This window comes from Gaeumannomyces tritici (assembly GCF_000145635.1).
Source record: "Gaeumannomyces tritici R3-111a-1 unplaced genomic scaffold supercont2.10, whole genome shotgun sequence".
In the NCBI taxonomy this organism is placed as follows: domain Eukaryota; kingdom Fungi; phylum Ascomycota; class Sordariomycetes; order Magnaporthales; family Magnaporthaceae; genus Gaeumannomyces; species Gaeumannomyces tritici.
Genome location: NW_008804554.1, coordinates 857295 through 873533, shown reverse-complemented (window position 1 = coordinate 873533; position 16239 = coordinate 857295). Strand labels below are relative to the sequence as shown.

The 16239-nt window shown below is 60.0% G+C and overlaps 10 protein-coding genes across 10 annotated transcripts; 7 read left to right on the top strand and 3 right to left on the bottom strand.

Moving 5' to 3' along the window:
• The first annotated feature begins 395 nt into the window (after positions 1-395).
• Positions 396-1919, top strand: GGTG_13165 (hypothetical protein). The gene is made up of 2 exons (XM_009231068.1): positions 396-1352; positions 1430-1919. The coding sequence occupies exons 1-2, from the start codon at positions 927-929 to the stop codon at positions 1760-1762; spliced, it is 759 nt and encodes a 252-aa protein (XP_009229332.1). The 5' UTR covers positions 396-926; the 3' UTR covers positions 1763-1919.
• Positions 1920-2056: 137 nt separating this feature from the next.
• On the top strand, positions 2057-4063 carry GGTG_13164 (Delta(14)-sterol reductase). Its single transcript, XM_009231067.1, has 3 exons — positions 2057-2272; positions 2382-2689; positions 2769-4063. Exons 1-3 carry the CDS (start codon positions 2238-2240, stop codon positions 3860-3862), a joined length of 1437 nt encoding a protein of 478 aa, XP_009229331.1. The 5' UTR covers positions 2057-2237; the 3' UTR covers positions 3863-4063.
• On the bottom strand, positions 3973-4421 carry GGTG_13163 (hypothetical protein). The gene has a single exon (XM_009231066.1). The coding sequence runs from the start codon at positions 4388-4390 to the stop codon at positions 4160-4162; it is 231 nt and encodes a 76-aa protein (XP_009229330.1). The 5' UTR covers positions 4391-4421; the 3' UTR covers positions 3973-4159.
• A 425-nt stretch (positions 4422-4846) lies between these two features.
• Positions 4847-5972, top strand: GGTG_13162 (hypothetical protein). The gene is made up of 2 exons (XM_009231065.1): positions 4847-5341; positions 5412-5972. Exons 1-2 carry the CDS (start codon positions 5007-5009, stop codon positions 5755-5757), a joined length of 681 nt encoding a protein of 226 aa, XP_009229329.1. The 5' UTR covers positions 4847-5006; the 3' UTR covers positions 5758-5972.
• Positions 5973-6571: 599 nt separating this feature from the next.
• GGTG_13161 (hypothetical protein) lies at positions 6572-8280 on the bottom strand. The gene is made up of 2 exons (XM_009231064.1): positions 7531-8280; positions 6572-7465 (listed from the first exon to the last, which is right to left on the bottom strand). The coding sequence occupies exons 1-2, from the start codon at positions 8014-8016 to the stop codon at positions 6698-6700; spliced, it is 1254 nt and encodes a 417-aa protein (XP_009229328.1). The 5' UTR covers positions 8017-8280; the 3' UTR covers positions 6572-6697.
• Positions 8281-8620: 340 nt separating this feature from the next.
• GGTG_13160 (hypothetical protein) lies at positions 8621-9930 on the top strand. Its single transcript, XM_009231063.1, has one exon. The coding sequence runs from the start codon at positions 8816-8818 to the stop codon at positions 9770-9772; it is 957 nt and encodes a 318-aa protein (XP_009229327.1). The 5' UTR covers positions 8621-8815; the 3' UTR covers positions 9773-9930.
• Positions 9931-10092: 162 nt separating this feature from the next.
• GGTG_13159 (hypothetical protein) lies at positions 10093-13390 on the top strand. The gene is made up of 2 exons (XM_009231062.1): positions 10093-10659; positions 10734-13390. Exons 1-2 carry the CDS (start codon positions 10107-10109, stop codon positions 12572-12574), a joined length of 2394 nt encoding a protein of 797 aa, XP_009229326.1. The 5' UTR covers positions 10093-10106; the 3' UTR covers positions 12575-13390.
• Positions 13391-13810: 420 nt separating this feature from the next.
• Positions 13811-15132, bottom strand: GGTG_13158 (hypothetical protein; the record flags this gene model as incomplete). The annotated part of the gene is made up of 4 exons (XM_009231061.1): positions 13811-13922; positions 13997-14558; positions 14643-14903; positions 14974-15132. The coding sequence occupies 4 exons, from the start codon at positions 15130-15132 to the stop codon at positions 13885-13887; spliced, it is 1020 nt and encodes a 339-aa protein (XP_009229325.1). The 3' UTR covers positions 13811-13884.
• A 233-nt stretch (positions 15133-15365) lies between these two features.
• Positions 15366-15596, top strand: GGTG_13157 (hypothetical protein; the record flags this gene model as incomplete). The annotated part of the gene is made up of 1 exon (XM_009231060.1): positions 15366-15596. One exon carries the CDS (start codon positions 15366-15368, stop codon positions 15594-15596), a length of 231 nt encoding a protein of 76 aa, XP_009229324.1.
• A 224-nt stretch (positions 15597-15820) lies between these two features.
• On the top strand, positions 15821-16171 carry GGTG_13156 (hypothetical protein; the record flags this gene model as incomplete). The annotated part of the gene is made up of 2 exons (XM_009231059.1): positions 15821-16027; positions 16094-16171. The coding sequence occupies 2 exons, from the start codon at positions 15821-15823 to the stop codon at positions 16169-16171; spliced, it is 285 nt and encodes a 94-aa protein (XP_009229323.1).
• Positions 16172-16239: the final 68 nt, after the last annotated feature.

Below are 16239 nucleotides of genomic sequence, written 5' to 3'. Positions count from 1 at the left end.
GCGGCGGTGCAGCGGCGGTGCAGCTATCAACCGGGAATCGTCTAGCTTGTCCTGGGCACAAAAGTCCAATACCCCTCGCCGGCTCATGCGTGCCCGTTTCTCTCTACTTGTGTCTGTGGTGATGGGCCCCAAAGGCCAAGCGGGCTGCCGTCCTCCGCTTTCCGGATCCCGACTCAAAATTCGAAGGTAGACAGCGGCCGCCCGCGTTGGGGCTTGGGCGGCCAAGATGGGCGGCTTACACATGTCGCTGCGCGCCCTGGATCAAGGTGTGTTCCACGAACCCCGCAGCTCGCCGGTAAGTCTCGGCACCCTCCTGACATTAACCATCGTGGTTCCGCGAACCGCCCGTGCAGATAGCGTGCAGATCCGAGTCTTTTGACCCAAGCGAGGGAGGTGTCGACTGCCTCGACAAACCTCGTCGTGGCTGGCCGCCTCAAGGTGTAGCCCGGGCCTGACCGTCCGAGGGAACGGGCTCCCAAACTCCTCACCGGGGCTAGGGTCATGCCCATGGCTCTTGGCCAGGCCGTATATTCTCGGATCCGTCTTGGCGGATGCCACCCCGGGATGGCTGACGTCGGCAGCAGAAGTCCCCGCTGCGAGGGGAATTGTTGATTGGCCAGATCATATGGGAGTGATATTGCTTTGCAGGAACGGACGAACGCTCACCGAGGAGACCGGAAGACTGCCGAGAATGGATCGCGGCTGCGATAACCAGAGGTGGGAAATGACGCGCTGGGGTGCCGCCAGCCACGATTCAGAACATGTCGACGGGCAAATATCTACCAGACTCCGGGTATAAAAGGCAGCAAGAGCGAACACGAATGACCGTCACGCAAAAGGAGAAGCAACAGCCCAGCCCCCTACCTCTGCCATCGCCAACCCCTTGACCACCAGCCAGCCCCATCTCCATCCCCAGCAAAGCAAACATGCGCGCCTCCCCCACATCTCTCGCCGCCACCACCGCCTCGGCGCTGTTGCGGCTCGCGGCGGCGCAGGCCCAGCCGGCCGACGGGTTCCACCTCGCCAGCATCGCGGCTTCATTCGCCGCCGGCTGCCTGGGGGCCGAGACGCTGCGGCTGGGCCTGACGGCGGCGGCCGTGACGGTCGATTATTACGGCATGGGCACGGCGCCGCCGCGGTCGGCGGCGTGCGTGGCGCTGCTGGACCTGGGCGCCGTGCCCGACGGCTGGCGCTTCGCCGTCGATGAGGTGCGGCACGACGGCCACGTGCGGCTCGCGGCGGGCGCGGCCGACGCGTCGACGCAGTTCGGCCTGGGCATCACGAACAGCCACGTTGTCAACGCGCAGGACGGCGCGGCCGAGTTCAAGTGGAGCGTCAACTCGGGGTATTTTGTGAGTCTCGCTCGGCCGTCTGCGTGTAATCATCGTTGCTGACCGCAACCAACCCAAAAAAAAAAAAAAAAACGCAGGGCACGTTCAACAAAAAGCTCGACTGGGCCGCCAACGCCGACGTCGACGCCGACTTCAGCGTGGCGGTGCCGAGGGCCGAGACGGAGCGGCTGTGGTCGCCGTGCTTCGCGGGGCCAGACGAGCGGCGCAAGACGCAGCTGTCGATGCAGACCTTCTTCCACTTCGACAACGCCACGGCCGCGGCTGCGCAGGGCTACTTTGGCCGCGCCGGCGACGGGCCCGCGCTGCGCACAACGGTGCCGCTCGTCTGGGAGAAGTGCGACCCGGCCTCGTCGCCGTTTGAGGGCTGGGGCCGGCACCTGCGCGTCGACGGGCCGTGCAGGAGGGAGTGAGAGAGCCCACTGTGTCCGATCTGGGGGGATCGGGCTCTTCGCGGGAAGTGGGGTGTGGCTGGTGGATTACGCCACAGCAAAAAAGCGCCTTGATTCCTTTGGAATGACTGTCTTTTCCACAATACAAAACCAAATTGAGAATTTAACGATTGTTCCCTAAAACCCAAAGAAATTGATGTCCCCTTCCACCATTCCACAACCCATCCAGCGCTGGCAGATCGTGGGTCCTGTGGCTTGGCAGGCCCGGATCCCACGATCCCGGTTGGGCTGTTTACTGTGGGGATCGAAGCTTTTTAGAAATTGGACAGCTTCTGCACGGACCAGCCCATCAAATTCTGCGTCGGGCGACGTGGAACAAAAGCTAAAGGGGTGCCGGCTTTGAAGGCGGTCTGTCCTCCAAACGCCCTTGAAGCATAACAACCACGAGGACGAGCAAGCCACGACTTCTCGTCCAACCCAATACATTCACCGCATCATGGCTGGCAAGGTGAAATACGAGTTTGCAGGCCCGTGAGTACCCCAATCTCACATCTCCCATGGACCGCGACGCGTTCCAGTGGAGGCCTTTCGGTGCCACAGCCCTTCGCGTTCAGCTGCTGACAGACCTGCGGACCAACAGCCCCGGCGCCACGGCCATCGTCTTCGGCCTGCCGGTCCTGCTGTGGGTCTTCTTCTTCGCCTGCAACGACGTCACGGGCTGTCCCGTCCCGTCGCTGCTGAGCCCCCGAACTCTCACCTGGGACAAGCTCAAGTCTGAGATCCCGTGGCCCGCCGACGGCCTTCGCGGCTTCGTCAGCTGGGAGGCCACCGGCTGGCTGCTGGCCTACTACTTCCTGAGTCTGGTCCTCCACGTCGTGCTCCCTGCCCCGGAGGTCCTCGGCACCAAGCTCAAGGAGTCTGGACGCCCGCTCAAGTACCGCTTCAATGGTGAGTCGCCCCGCGTTCTCGACGTCCAGGCTCACGTGTCTGCTGGAGCGACTGCACAAGCCAACTAACGCCTGCTTAGCCTTCTCCGCCACCATCGTTCAGCTAATCGGCTGCGCCGTTGGCACGTACCTGCAGGGCGCCAACTTTGTCGTCTGGACCTTCATCTCGGACAATTATCTGCAGCTGCTGACCGGAAACATCATCCTGGCCTTTGCCATCTCCATCTGGGTCTATGTCAAGAGCTTCTCCGTCAAGCCGGGCAACCCCGAGCTGCGCGAGCTTGCCGCCGGAGGCCACACTGGCAACTTGATCTACGACTTCTACATTGGTCGCGAGCTGAACCCTCGTGTCACCCTTCCCATCTTCGGCGAGATTGATGTCAAGACCTTCCTCGAGATGCGCCCTGGCCTGACAGGCTGGATCCTGATGGACCTGGCCTTTATCGCCAAGCAGTACCGCTCCTACGGTTACGTGTCCGACAGCATCGTCTTTACAGCCATCGTCCAATCCTTTTACGTCCTTGACGGCCAGTACCTCGAGCAGGGCATTATGACCATGATGGACATCACCACCGATGGCCTCGGCTACATGCTGACCTTTGGTGATATCGTTTGGGTGCCCTTTTTGTATTCGACTCAATGCCGCTACCTGTCCGTCTACCCGGTCCAGTTGGGCATCCCCGGCGTCGCCTCCGTCACTGCCGTTTTCCTTATGGGGCTTTACATCTTCCGCGCCGCAAACACCCAGAAGAACGTCTTCCGCACCAAGCCCGACGACCCCAGCGTCAAGGGCATGTCCTACATCCAAACCAAGCGCGGCACCCGTCTGCTCACCGCCGGCTGGTGGGGGCGCTCCCGCCACATCAACTACTTTGGCGACTGGCTCCAGGCCTCGCCCTTCAGCCTGCCTACCGGCATCGCCGGCTACCTCATCCTCCCCGGAGGCGTCGCCTTTGCCGGCGCAGGTGCCACTATGCTCGACGGCCGCGAGGTTGTGCAGGACGCTGCTAGGGGCTGGGGCATGGTGTTCACATACTTTTACGTCCTCTACTTTGCCGTCCTGCTCATCCACCGTGAGGGCCGTGACGATGCCGCCTGTGCCGAGAAGTATGGCGACGACTGGGTCAAGTACAAGAAGGCTGTGCCGTGGAAGATCCTGCCCTACGTCTACTAAACACAATCGGCGTAAACTGTTCGCGCCGGCTCCCAACAAAGTCGTGCGCATTCCTTATTTTGTATCTAATGCGCATAGTCCCGGGCATTGGGAACTTGAGTGTTTTCTTCCTCAACCAGCTTTTCCATGATATATCTCTACCAGCCCTCAAACCGAGCTCATCTATCACTTAGGATCCCATGAAATTACTGGATAGGATAACCCCATATCACATCTATCCTTATGTCCTGGAAAAAACACTATCAAGGCTCCGCTTTCTCCAGCTCAACCCTTGGGACTTGGAATCCTCCATTCGCCTCAGCCGTTCAAATCGGCATCCTTCATTTGCCTCGCGTTGAAGAATATGCTGCTGGCCATGGGTGGTAAGGAGCCACTAGCTGGGCACGACGGATACATTTCGTGTCCGCTCCTAACCATGTAACCAGGTACGGTAAAGTGATACTGGCCGAGTTTAAGTACTCTAGAAAGTCTAAGGAGACCTTTGGCGCCCTCGCCGATCAGGCAGTTCCCTCCCGGGCCTTCTACCATACAGAGAAGGATTTCCTCCCTTAGGTCTACTACAAGTCAATGGTGAAGGGGACCTGGGGAGGAACAAAAGGTTGGATGGGGTTGTCGCAAACGGATATAGACCCACTTGGTAGCTACCAGCCACTAAGCGGGGGTGGCCCAATTGGTTCGTCACATGGGGACCATTCACTGCTGCCTAAACACAATCACGTCAGACTCTGGCCATTGTTAGCTGAATCGTCCCTTTTTGTCTTGTTCAGCTGGGCTTGGTCACCTTGTGCATGCTGGCGACGCTTGAGATGTTCCATCCAAATCCTTTGAGTGGATTCTGTGACCATACTGCAGAGCCATTTTCCACAAATCGTGGGTTACCGCTTATGTGTGGACCAACGACCGTCAGCGGGTTTGTTTCGGCCGCATGTCCTACTTCGCGCCGACCCGCCCTCATGCTGATTGCCGCTTACCAGGTGCATGCGTTGTTTCTTTAGCCGATGGGGTTGCGGGGAATATGTAAACTATCGCCAGACTCCAGGGTATAAAAATGCTAACCTGCCCATAACGGTACGCAACATCAGAGCGCAAGTTTGACCAGCACAGAGTCCAACGTTCACCCAGACAAGAAAATATCAAAGACAGAATGGTCTCTCTCGTCTCCGTCATTTCCGTGGCCCTCTGCCTCATCCTGGCTGTCCATGCAGACAGCGGCATGACCACGAGGTACTGGGACTGCTGCAAGCCATCCTGTGCCTGGCCCGACAAAGCTCGGGTCTCTTCGCCCGTAGCAACCTGCAACAAGAACGACCTGTGGCCTGCCAACCCCGACCCGAACGAGTCGTCTGCCTGTGGCGGCGGGACTGCGTACACCTGCAGCAACAATGGTCCCTGGGCCGTGAATGACAACCTGGCGTACGGGTTCGCCGCTGCCAAGCTAGCGGGCAAGTCCGAGACCAACTGGTGCTGTGCTTGTTACGAGTAAGTGCAATGCTATGGCTCTATGCAAGGCCTTCTGGTCCTGGTGTTTGACTAAACCGTGCCATCCCAGACTCACCTTCACTTCCACCGAGATCGCGGGCAAAAAGATGATCGTCCAAGTCACCAACACGGGTGGAGACCTGGGGGAGAACCATTTTGATCTCGCCATGCCCGGCAGCGGTGTTGGCTGGTACCAAGATGGTTGCGCGTCGCAATTCCCAGGGACCTGGATGGGTAACCAGTATGGCGGCTATAACAGCCGCAACGATTGCTACAACCTTCCGGCGGGCATGTTCCGCGACGGCTGCTTTTTCCGCTTCGACTGGTTCCGTAACGCGCAGAACCCGAATGTCGAGTTTCATGAGGTGTCGTGCCCGCAGGCCATGATTGACAGGACGAAGTGCGGGCGTTGGTGATTAGAGTTGCGTTACAGCCAACAGCCGGGGAAGAGGCAGGGTGGCAGGAAGCCGAGGGATCGGAGGACGCACTCTACTACCCCGCACCCCGAAACGTAACATAGATGGCCTAAACCACGGGTGATTTGTGATCTATTAACGAGATTACAAATTAATTTAAGTTAGCTTTAAGGCAGTCCTTTAAGTAAGCATCCAACCCTGCACCCAAGATCTTGTAAAATCGTAGAATCAGGAAGTTGAGGTGCAGCACAATCTGCTCCCTGATCTCCAAGATGCGCTCGTTGAGACCTTGGATTTTTCTCCGTCTCCGAATGACCCTCATGGCAATGATGAATGTCGCGAGTGGTCCTGAGCTGTAGGTTACTGAGATGCAGGATAGGCATTTGTTGAGTTTGAGGTTGTTGACCTCCCATTCAAGACCATGGGCGGCGTCGGTTACTCGCTGTAGTACACTGTTGAGAGCCAAATGCGAGCGTCTTGATGAAACATTGTCCCTTTTTGCCTTTGAGGCTAGGGTCCTCAACCTAGCAACTGCGCTCGCCATGGTGGCAGTCTGGGTGGGGAGGCCATCAGCGCTTTGGTAAACGCTTTTACCGAGGTTGTAGCACAATTTGATGAATTAGAAGGTAGCCGTGGCCGCTCCAAGGGTCGCAAGAGACTCTGCCATGTTAAGAGGTAGGTGGCTTGACGGAGAATGAATGAGTGTGGGAGAAGAAAAGGGAACTAAAGCGCGAAAGGACAAAAGAGACGATGCTAAAATAAATAATGGAAACGCAAGAAGAGGCAAGGATTGGAGCACCGATGGCAGCAGTGGGCAGAGAAAAAGGGACAGCAGGAACGAGAAGGCGGGGTAAAGGAAAGCGGGCCGCTGCATAGATATGATATGACGGACAAACGGTGCAAGATGGGGTCTATTGTGTGCTTATATAGATCTACCCGTTCAATGTTTTCCCCACCTAGATTTGCCGCCAACACTGCTCTTTTTGCACTTCCCACCGTTAAGCTTGTCCATCCGCGCCGCATGGGCATAAACCAGTTCCTGGGCCTCCTTATCCTCCAGGTAAATCGTGAAGCCGTCGTCGTGGTTCCTCCCATACGAGTACCCCTCCCAGCCAAATTGCCAATACATGTCTGACTGCTTCTCCGCCACCTGCAGAGCCTGCCAGCGACCTACCGCCTCGAGCCGGGTGATGTTGGACTCGCGGCCGAGAATCTCTTTCCGCGCCTGGTCCGTCATCCAGCCGTACTCCTCGTGCACAACCGGCTTCCGGGCAGCCCGCCCCGCGGCCGCGTGGTCTCGGATCCAGGTTTCCACCCATTCCACGGACTTGCCCCACCAGTCCGGGTAGGAATGGTAGACGCCGAAATCCACAGATGGAAGGGCGATTTCGGCGTCGAAATCGCCGCCCGTGGAGCCGTCGTAGCGGTTGTCGGTCGAGTTGTGGAAGAAACCCCCCTCGCCTCCCCAGGTGACGAGGTGGTTCGGGTCCAGCGTCTTAATGTAGGCGCTCATGTGGTCGATCCACTCGGTCATCACCTCGGGCGTGCAGCCCGAGGGACTACGGGGCAGGTTTCGTGTGGCGTCGGCACCACAGCGGGGCTCGTTGGCGAGCTCCCAGGCAAAGATGGCGGGGCTGTCCTTGTACCGTGTGATGAAGACCTTGATATACCGCTTGAAGTGTTCGCGGATGACCGGGGAGGTGTAGAACTGCGAGACGTCAGCTGTGGAGCATCAACAGGACGGTCAGGACCCGGGCGCTTGCGCCAACCTACATCGTCGTGGTAGCGGCCCCCGAGGTTGACGGTATAGACGTCCATGCCGCCGTAGTCGGCCCAGTTGTTGGTCAGGGCCACCAGCAGCTTCATGTCGGTCTTGACGGCGGCGTTGACAACCTTATCAAAGGGCGACACGTCGATGGTCGGCGTGCCGTCCTCCTCCCACCACTGGAACACCATCGGCGTCGCGCCCGCGCCCTCGCCACCGTACTGTGGCATGCCTCTGGGGTCGTAGGTGCGGTTCTTGTCGTTGAAGCCCCAGGTGCGGAACACGCGCAGGCCGGTCCCCCTGGCGGCCAGCATGCCGTTCTCGACGTCGGCCTGGTCCCCGTTGAAGGGGAAGTAGTAGGCGTTGGTGCCGGCGAAGTAGAAGTCCTTGCCGTCCAGCTTGAACATGTCGCCCTCGACGGTGACGAAGCCCTCAGCGGCGGCGGCGGCGACGGCTGTGGCCAGGACGCCGATGGACAAAGCGGGGAAGCGCATCCTGTTCCGGGGAGTGACCTGAGGAAAGACACTGGTGGAGCCATCTTTGGCGCAAAGAAAGAAAAGGATTTGGCTGCTAAATAGTCATTTTTTTACATTCACCCTGGCATCTGCATGCCCACATGTTGCTTGTGGGAATGACGACAATTCCACAATAGGAACCCTATGAGGGCTTGGCTTTCCATCATCCTCCACTGTCGTGAGGAGGCATCCACAGCGTCGTGCGGAGAAGGCTGGAGTCTCTGTCCTCGGCATGGCGTGGGCTGCTGTCCTGACATGGGGTAACTGAGCACGGCCTGGAGCCTGCCTGGGGAGGTTGCAGTGTTCCCAAGTCGAGTGGGTGTGGGCCCTCAGGCATGGAGGGCCGAACCGGGAGCCTTACTAACACCCATCTGTCGATGGAGAATCTTAAGAGACTCCGCTGGGGGCGCCTCCAACGCACGCGCTGGCAAATCAAAGGCCTTGATTTGACGCCAGGAGCTATTTTCGCCATCACCCCTGCCAAGGTAGCATCGAGGAGGGGACTTGCAATTGGACATAGAGATAGACCCCACACACCCCTGAAGCTCTCAGGGGGTCGCTATCAATGCTTTGGAATTCATCCCAATGCCCACTAGATCAAGGCCTGGGCGCCGCCTCTAGCGTCCGTCGAGATCTTGCCTTGCCCGCGCACCTTTTTTTCCCCCACCGATCGAATAAAGCCAATCGGTTTTGAGCGACACTATATTTCAGCGGCTCGCGCTATCGCTTCGGTACGTTTGGTAGCTTACTCGGGTGCTCCCTGCCGTCGCCCATCGTAATGGAGGGACCGCAAAGGCCATGGGTGGGCGGGCCGCCGCAGCGTCAAGGCCAACCACAGCCCATCGTCGTGTCGTCGTCGCCGTACACCAACTACCCCGAAGTCGCGCCAAACAGCCCCGACAGCGCCGCGCCCCAGGTCGCATACGACGCGTCGCCCGAGACCTACAAGTCCGACTTGTCCCCCACCTTCGCCGGGCCCGGCGCCTTCGAGGACAAGCACCTGGCGAACCCGGTCCTTAACTGCAGTTCCGACAAGTACCTGGCGGGCCCCGAGTACCGGCCTGCGGGTCTCGAGCCGGCGCCAGAGGAGGCCGACGAGAAGCCGGCGGCGACGAAGAAGAACAGGAAGTTGATGTGGATCATCGTGGCGGTCGCGGTCCTGCTGGTGATCGGCGCGGCTGTCGGCGGCGGCGTCGGCGGCACCATGGCAGCGCGCAGCAAGGCGGCGGCGGAGGAGGCCTCGCAGCTGGGCGCAAACTCGCAATCCAGCACAACGCAGCCGGCCACAAGCCCGACCCTACAGACCGCGACAAGTTCGACCGCGACAAGTTCGACCGCGACGAGCTCGGCCTCTCAGACAAGCACAGCCTCGAGCGCGCAGCCAAGTTCAAGCTCGACCTCGCAGCCGAGCCTGACTTCGTCTTCCAGCAGGCCTCCTCCCGTGGCGAGCGGAAAGCCCGGCGAGGTGTGCGTTGAGGGCACGGGCGAAGGGAACTTCAAGGGGCTGTGCACCTTTAGCTGCCAGTACGGCTACGTGCCCGCCCCTTGCACCTGCCTCAGGTTCGGGGCTCAGGTGTCGCCGCCGCCGGCGACGGGACAGAAGGGTTACCCCAGGCTCGATGTCCCCGAGCGCTGCTCGTACCTGGGTCTCTGCTCGTTTGCGTGGGACCGCGGCTACACTGACAACCTGGGAGCGTGTAGTCCAGATCCGGCCGGTGGGGAAGGCTGCACATAAAGGGTACCGTGGAAGGAGGAGGCGAAAGCAAGCGAGTTATCCCTTTCTGAACTTGTGCGAAGCCGTTAGGTTTCCTTCCTGTCACCAAATATCCCTTGCTCAATTATCCGTTAATAAATTCACACACTTTGATATTTTGTGGTGCTAGTCGGCGTATGGGAGGGGGAAGTGGGATTTCAGTGTGTGCCTATGGGGTGCCCATGTTGGTGTTGAACGCGGATGTGGTGGGGCCGTCTGGGTGGGGTTGGGCACGGATGAGCTTTGGGATGGAAGGAAGCTCGTGCTGCGGGCAGCTCCCTCAGCTTGTTTTCACGGTCCTTCAACCACCGCCAAAATGGAGTCGGGGACGCCCACACACCAGGACCGCCTGGCCTACATCGCCCAAAGAATCGAGGCCAAGGAGCACACCAAATGGGCCGGGAACCGTCTGCTCTGGCCCATGGGCGGATCCTTCAGCATCGCCGAGCCCCATAGCTGCACCCACTGCCAGGATGTGACCTTAGCCCAGCAGAGGATAGGCAGGCGAAACTGGGATGGCTACACCCTGGAGCTCGAAGCATCGCTGGCGACGGCGGTGGACGCCTGCCTGTCTGGCTGTGCGCTATACCGCTACTTCGTCGACTCGCTGACGTCGTATACGCTCGACCTCCCAGCAACTCTGGAGGCGGCCAACCAAGTCCTCAGGTTCGGGCTCTTTGCGGGGACCGGGGGCCCACGCTCGCCGACCATGCCGACTGCGCACCCCTCGGGGTCTGTTCCGTCCCCGGGCGATCACTTGAGCCCCACTCCACCTCTCAGGCAGAGGACTAGTCTGGTCATGGCGGACGGATCGGTCCAGGAGATGTTCAGCAGTGCCTCTCACACTATGGAAATGTTTGCCCGACAAGGTGAGTAAGTGTTTTACCCACCCTCGGACTGTGCTGGCGTACTGCATAAGGCAGTCCGCTCACACTCTTCAAAGGGGACCCCGCCGCCAGGTTTATCATTGCCAGGCCATTCGAGCTGGACAAACGCTCTCAAAGAACAGTCCAAACGGCCCGGAACTGTCTCGAGCGTTGCATCAAATATCATGCGGGCTGCCGCGTTGGCGGCAGCCTTTATGGAGACGCAAAGTCCCTCCTTGCCGCGACCGAGCGACTCGCTCCGTCCGATATCCCCACGCGTCTGCTGCAGGTCAAGGGGGGCTCTGGCCGAGAAATACGCCTGCTGCTGGTCGAGACTGGCGGCGCGCCGCAAGACATGATCGACACCATATCCCAGGAGGGCTACATCGCGCTTTCGTACTGCTGGGGCGCCGATCAACCCATCAAGCTCAAGAGGGAAACGCATGCCTCTCTCACGACACAGGGCGTTAACGCTGAGGACCTCCCCCGCACGCTGCGGGATGCAGCGTGGTTTGTGCGCGAGATGGGGCGGCAGTTCCTCTGGGTTGACGCGCTCTGCATCCGGCAGGACTCCAATGACGACAAGACGGTCGAGATCTCGCGCATGGGGACCTATTACGGGTCCAGTGCCGCGACCCTTAGCGCCGCGTCCGCCTGGAACTGCAACCAGGGCTTCCTCGAAGAGGCCAGACCCCACGGGTCGCGGCTATTCCTGACGGGGCCCATCCGTGTGCGGTTCAAGTCCCTCGACGACGCGAACGCCGGCGGCGGGCACGTCTACCTGTTCGATCGGAATGAGCCGCCCCCGGAACCCATCACGACGCGGGCGTGGACGCTTCAGGAGGCGTTTCTCTCGCGTAGGCTCCTCATCTTCGCCGCCAACCAGATGTACTGGTGCTGCAGCAGCGGATACTCGGAAGAGTCTGGGACGCTGTGGGAGCGTATCTTTGGCGGGGCCGAATCGCCCGTCGCCCTTATCTACCCCGCCGCCAAGCTGGTCGAGCTGCCAATCGAGGTGGGCTGGAGCAAGGTGGTGGCTTCGTACACACGGCGCGGGCTGGGCGTCGCCAGCGACAAGCTGCCCGCCGTCGCGGCGCTCGCGGAGGCGTTCGTCAAGATCGCGGCGGACCGCGGCAGGCGCTGGAAGTACATGGCAGGCCTGCACATAGACGTCAGCGAAGGGGGTGATGGCGGCGGAGACGACCGGGACGAGGGTCTCAGAAGACAGAGGACGTGGGCCGCGGCGCTGATGTGGCACTCTGCGTCCTGGCAGGACTGCACGCGGCCGGCCGCCTACCGGGCCCCGTCTTGGAGCTGGGCCGCCGTCGAGGGGCGCGTGAATCTCAAGAAAGAGGTGTGGGATGGCCCGGTTTATGGCAATGTGGCGATTCGCGTTGCCGATTACGGCGTGGTGCCCACGGACCCCAGAGCGCCCTTTGGCATGGTCGCTTCGGGATTCGTCCTGCTACACGCGAAGCTGATCACCCTCGAAGCCGCGCTGGATTTGGGAGTCGGTGTCACAATCCAGGGCGACGACTGGGAGCCCACCTCGCCGTTGAGAGAAACATTCCGGCAGGAGCAGCCGGCACTCGAGCTTCGACCCGACTCCATGACGGACCTCGAGGCATTCAGGGCTGGGATTTCCGGGTATACAGACCCGTTCCCCTTGAGCCTTCTTGTAGTGAACGGAGATGCGGGCTCCAAGGAGGCAGATAATGGCTTGATTGTCTGTCCGGTATCTCCAGATTTGAGAGGCGGAATCCCCAAGAAGCACGCATCCATCGCCAATGTCTATTGCAGGATTGGCACCTTCATTCTGCGACCATCTTCGGAGAGCGACCAAGGCCAAGCTCAAGGGGAAGCACCAGTCAAAACACACCTCAATGGCATTGAACCGCAGCCCATCTGCTTACTGTAGCCACTCCTCCCAAATGCTTCAATCCAACGCAATCACTCATCACCCATGGCCCTTTTCCCGCCCGCCATGATCTTCATGCTCGCCCCGTCCGTGACGCCCGCAATCTCGTTGGCGCACCAAAAGTGCCTGCCCGGCGCCCCGACCAGCGCCCGCGCGTACCCGCCCGCCGGCACGGCGTGCTCCCTGGCCTCGGCCGAGCCGGGCGCGCCCTCTCCCCAGAGGAACAGCGGGTCGACAGTGCCGACGGCGACGCTGACGCGGTCCGACGTGTCGGGCTTCCAGTACAGCAGCGAGCCGCAGCGGCCGCAAAAGGCGCGCGTCGCGCTGCCGCTGGCCCGGTACTCCCTGAGCGCGTCGGCGGGCGGGGCCGACTCCCCGTCTGCGCCCCTGAGACGGAAGTCGGAGGGGCTGACCTCGTGGCAGACGAAGAGGAGGGATGAGGTGTTGCGCCTGCATTGGGTGCACTGGCAGGTCGAGCTCTGGGAGGGCGAGGTGGGGGGTGGCGGTCAGTGCCGTGTCGTGGAGGCGGGGGACGGTGGTCAGCTTACAGACAGCCCGAAGTCGTGTGTGGGCGGGAAGTCGGCGCGGTAGCGGAGCGCGCCGCAGAGGCAGCCGCCCGTGACGAATTTGGGCTTGGGGAAATCGTCTATCGAGGTCATGATCGGTCGGCCTTCTACTTTCTTCTTCGTTTTGGTGATTCGAGATGGGAGTATCAACGGGATGTCCCTCGGTGGAAAATACGATTTTTAATACCGTCCGTTGCCGTTGCACCCCGCCCTTGGCTTGACATGGCTGCGCGCCCTTGGGGAGGGTGGGGACTGTGTCAATGCCACTCATGACGAGGGAGGGCCGAGCTGAGAGACTGGCAAACGTAATATGTATTCCTCAACCGGGCCTCTGATATCAGAACTACATGAGAAATGTAACCTACAATGGCGGGCTACCACGGCCGGGCGGCGAATTCTCGAATGAGAGCGAAAAACGTAACGTATTGCGACAGCCAGAAGCACGACAACGGGACAACGTATCAGGGTGTGCCTTAAAAATTGATGACGAGTTTTTAGTGAACATCATACCTCCGTGGAGATCTGCGGGGTTGGTCAGTTGAGCCCGCCCGATTTCACTGTCGAGTACCTAACCCCCGAATGTAACGATTAAATGTCTTAAACAGGTCACGATAGATTACATTGTTCCATGCAACTTGGAAATATTCAGCATTGATCACATACACAATCTCCAATAGGGGAATATAAAGCATCCACCTCTTTTAGCCATGCCCGAGCTGTCCTTCTTTCGCCCATCCTCGCCTTCTACTGCGCTTGCAAGCCTCCAGGCAGAGAGGCTAGCCCTATGGCGGCCGATTATAACGGGTTAGCAACAGGCAAGCGAGCGTCGGAATTAGCCTATAGCATCCAGACTTACAGCCGTCAAACTTCTCCCCGACGTAGTCCTTAACGGTGCACTTGTTCTGTTGCGCGATGGTCTGCGTCTTGAGCATGGGCGCGCTGACGTATGAGTGCGCGTCCATGGCCTTCTGCAGCGCGTCGCCCTTCCAGCCGAACAGGTAGTCGGCGTGGTGCGAGAAGCCCGTGGGGTCGCCGCTGGACCACACGAACGGCTGCGACCCGTCGGCGGGCCACTCGTTCCTGTTCTGGAACTGGCGCGTGTCCCAGACGGTCTCGAGCAGGATCTGCGGGATGCGCACGGGGTGCGTCTTGGGGCAAGGGCCGCCCGACTCGAAGGTGCCCGACTCCGGGTAGGCGACGTGGTCGCGGTGGTTGGGCGAGTCGACGTTCACGCCGTCCCAGCACGTCGGGAACCGGTGGTTGGCCATGATGCCCAGCCGGCACGGCGTCTTGGGGAAGTGCATCGTCTCGGGCGTCCGCGACGCCTGGCTGTCCATGCACGTGTACGTCAGCTGCCGGAAGCTGCGCGCCTGCTCGCGGTCGCGGTAGTTGACCTCGCCGACGAGCATGCGGAAGCCCTGGGGGTGTTGCGTGAGGAGGTTAGTAATTAAAACACAGTGGCCTGGTTTAGGGGGTGATGGGCGCCCGCGCTGGCTTCCTACCGGCTTGAACGCCGTGACCTTGGACCGCTGCTGCGTGTCAAACAGCGCGTCCGACATGTAGTACACCACCATGCCCCCGTTGGTGCCCTCCATGCCGGCCTGCGCCAGCTGCGGCACCCGCTTGTAGGTCCCGTTGCGTGCGCGGAAGTAGAGCACCGCAGTCCAATAGTTTGAGAAGTCTTCGGTGAATTGGCACGTCGTGCACGTCGACCTGGCCGCTATGTCGTGCTTCCCGGGCTCCATGGACGGCTGGAACGAGTTCTGCGGCACAGTGTTAAATATGTTAGACCGACCATGTCCCACGCCCACGACAGGGACCGTTGCTGCCTACTCCTCCGATGATCTGGTGCAGATGCGTCGACGGCGTCTCTCCCGGGTTGACTAGCGGGTCGAGGCGCTGCACCGTCAGCTGGGAGCAGCCGAACCGGAGCAGCGCGCTGGCGGGTGCGGACAGCCCGAGGGCCGCGGTGACGACGGCGGTGCGCTTCATCGTCGTGTGTTGTGGGTGGTGTGCTGTTGTCTGTGTAGACGACTAGACTGCGACCGGAGCGAAGGGGTGAAATGGCAGCCAAATAGGACAGGAAAGGCCATTGTTATCATGATGACTGCCGTGGCGGCGCGAGATGAGACCAGCACATTGCCGCACTTGCCGTATGTACACGCACCAGCACTCCCGAATTGCGGGTCAATCTTTATCTTGTCGCAATATCGCTGCATCTGCACATGGGCTCGTTCAGGGCGGAGTCGGCTGCTTGGTGGCGGCAGGGTAATATCGACGGCCATGGCCTCGCCTTTCGGCAGTCGACTTCTCCCGCTGCCATGCCTACTTTCTGGGTATCCATCCTGCCGCGTCACCCTCGGCCCGACCAAGTCGGATGTATCATTCACACGCTGGATCAATCCCAAAAGGGGAGGAGGGTGGTGGGGATGGGACACCTGGACGATGCCGCCTAATATCGCGTTAATATCTGGACAAGCGAGTGGCGCCGACATTTGTTCTTGCACTGTTGTCCCTCTCATCGGCTGTTGTGGTCAAAATGCCTAGACAGTCCGATGATATTCGTGAACCATCTGGCACAAAAGCCGACTGCTTCTGCACCCACCGTTCTGTCCCAAGCAATGACAACTTTCCTTTGTCACCCGTCCGAGTTCTCACCGTCCCATCAGCTCAATAGAATATGAAGCTAGCCACTCTCGTCTTCGCCCTCTGGGCAGCTCTCGCGCAAGGACAGGCCCAGCAGTTCCCCGTGTGCACCGCCGACCTCGTCAAGACGGATGAATGTGCCGACGTCATCAACCCCGCCGCCTGCTACAACCAGTTCCGCTGGAACACGCGGACGCTGACCTGTATCGAGGGCACCAACGATCAGGACCGGAAGAGAAAGGTGGGACTTGCTTCAAAGCGTGCCCTGTTTAGATGTGGGAAGAGTTACTAATTAACACGAACCCAGGCTTGCAAATGCTGCACCTGCGTCGGCACCGCCATGTGCACCTGGCTTACGAATAACCGTTTCTGCGCCGGGATTTAGTGTGGGTGGCAGAAGAACATTGGATGGCATGGACAGGCATACGAAGGCAGGGCATGAAGGCTGTTGTG

Bases quoted from the DNA above. Each gene is read 5' to 3' on its own strand.
- GGTG_13163 (XM_009231066.1), bottom strand. From the start codon at position 4,390: ATGGTAGAAGGCCCGGGAGGGAACTGCCTGATCGGCGAGGGCGCCAAA.
- GGTG_13162 (XM_009231065.1), top strand. From the start codon at position 5,007: ATGGTCTCTCTCGTCTCCGTCATTTCCGTGGCCCTCTGCCTCATCCTG. The intron at 5,342-5,411 runs GTAAGTGCAATG...GTGCCATCCCAG, and splicing joins TGGTGCTGTGCTTGTTACGA to ACTCACCTTCACTTCCACCG.
- GGTG_13164 (XM_009231067.1), top strand. From the start codon at position 2,238: ATGGCTGGCAAGGTGAAATACGAGTTTGCAGGCCC. The intron at 2,273-2,381 runs GTGAGTACCCCA...GCGGACCAACAG, and splicing joins AAATACGAGTTTGCAGGCCC to CCCCGGCGCCACGGCCATCG. The intron at 2,690-2,768 runs GTGAGTCGCCCC...ACGCCTGCTTAG, and splicing joins GCTCAAGTACCGCTTCAATG to CCTTCTCCGCCACCATCGTT.
- GGTG_13160 (XM_009231063.1), top strand. From the start codon at position 8,816: ATGGAGGGACCGCAAAGGCCATGGGTGGGCGGGCCGCCGCAGCGTCAA.
- GGTG_13161 (XM_009231064.1), bottom strand. From the start codon at position 8,016: ATGCGCTTCCCCGCTTTGTCCATCGGCGTCCTGGCCACAGCCGTCGCC. The intron at 7,466-7,530 runs GTAGGTTGGCGC...GACGTCTCGCAG, and splicing joins GGGGCCGCTACCACGACGAT to TTCTACACCTCCCCGGTCAT.
- GGTG_13165 (XM_009231068.1), top strand. From the start codon at position 927: ATGCGCGCCTCCCCCACATCTCTCGCCGCCACCACCGCCTCGGCGCTG. The intron at 1,353-1,429 runs GTGAGTCTCGCT...AAAAAAACGCAG, and splicing joins GCGTCAACTCGGGGTATTTT to GGCACGTTCAACAAAAAGCT.
- GGTG_13159 (XM_009231062.1), top strand. From the start codon at position 10,107: ATGGAGTCGGGGACGCCCACACACCAGGACCGCCTGGCCTACATCGCC. The intron at 10,660-10,733 runs GTGAGTAAGTGT...CACTCTTCAAAG, and splicing joins GGAAATGTTTGCCCGACAAG to GGGACCCCGCCGCCAGGTTT.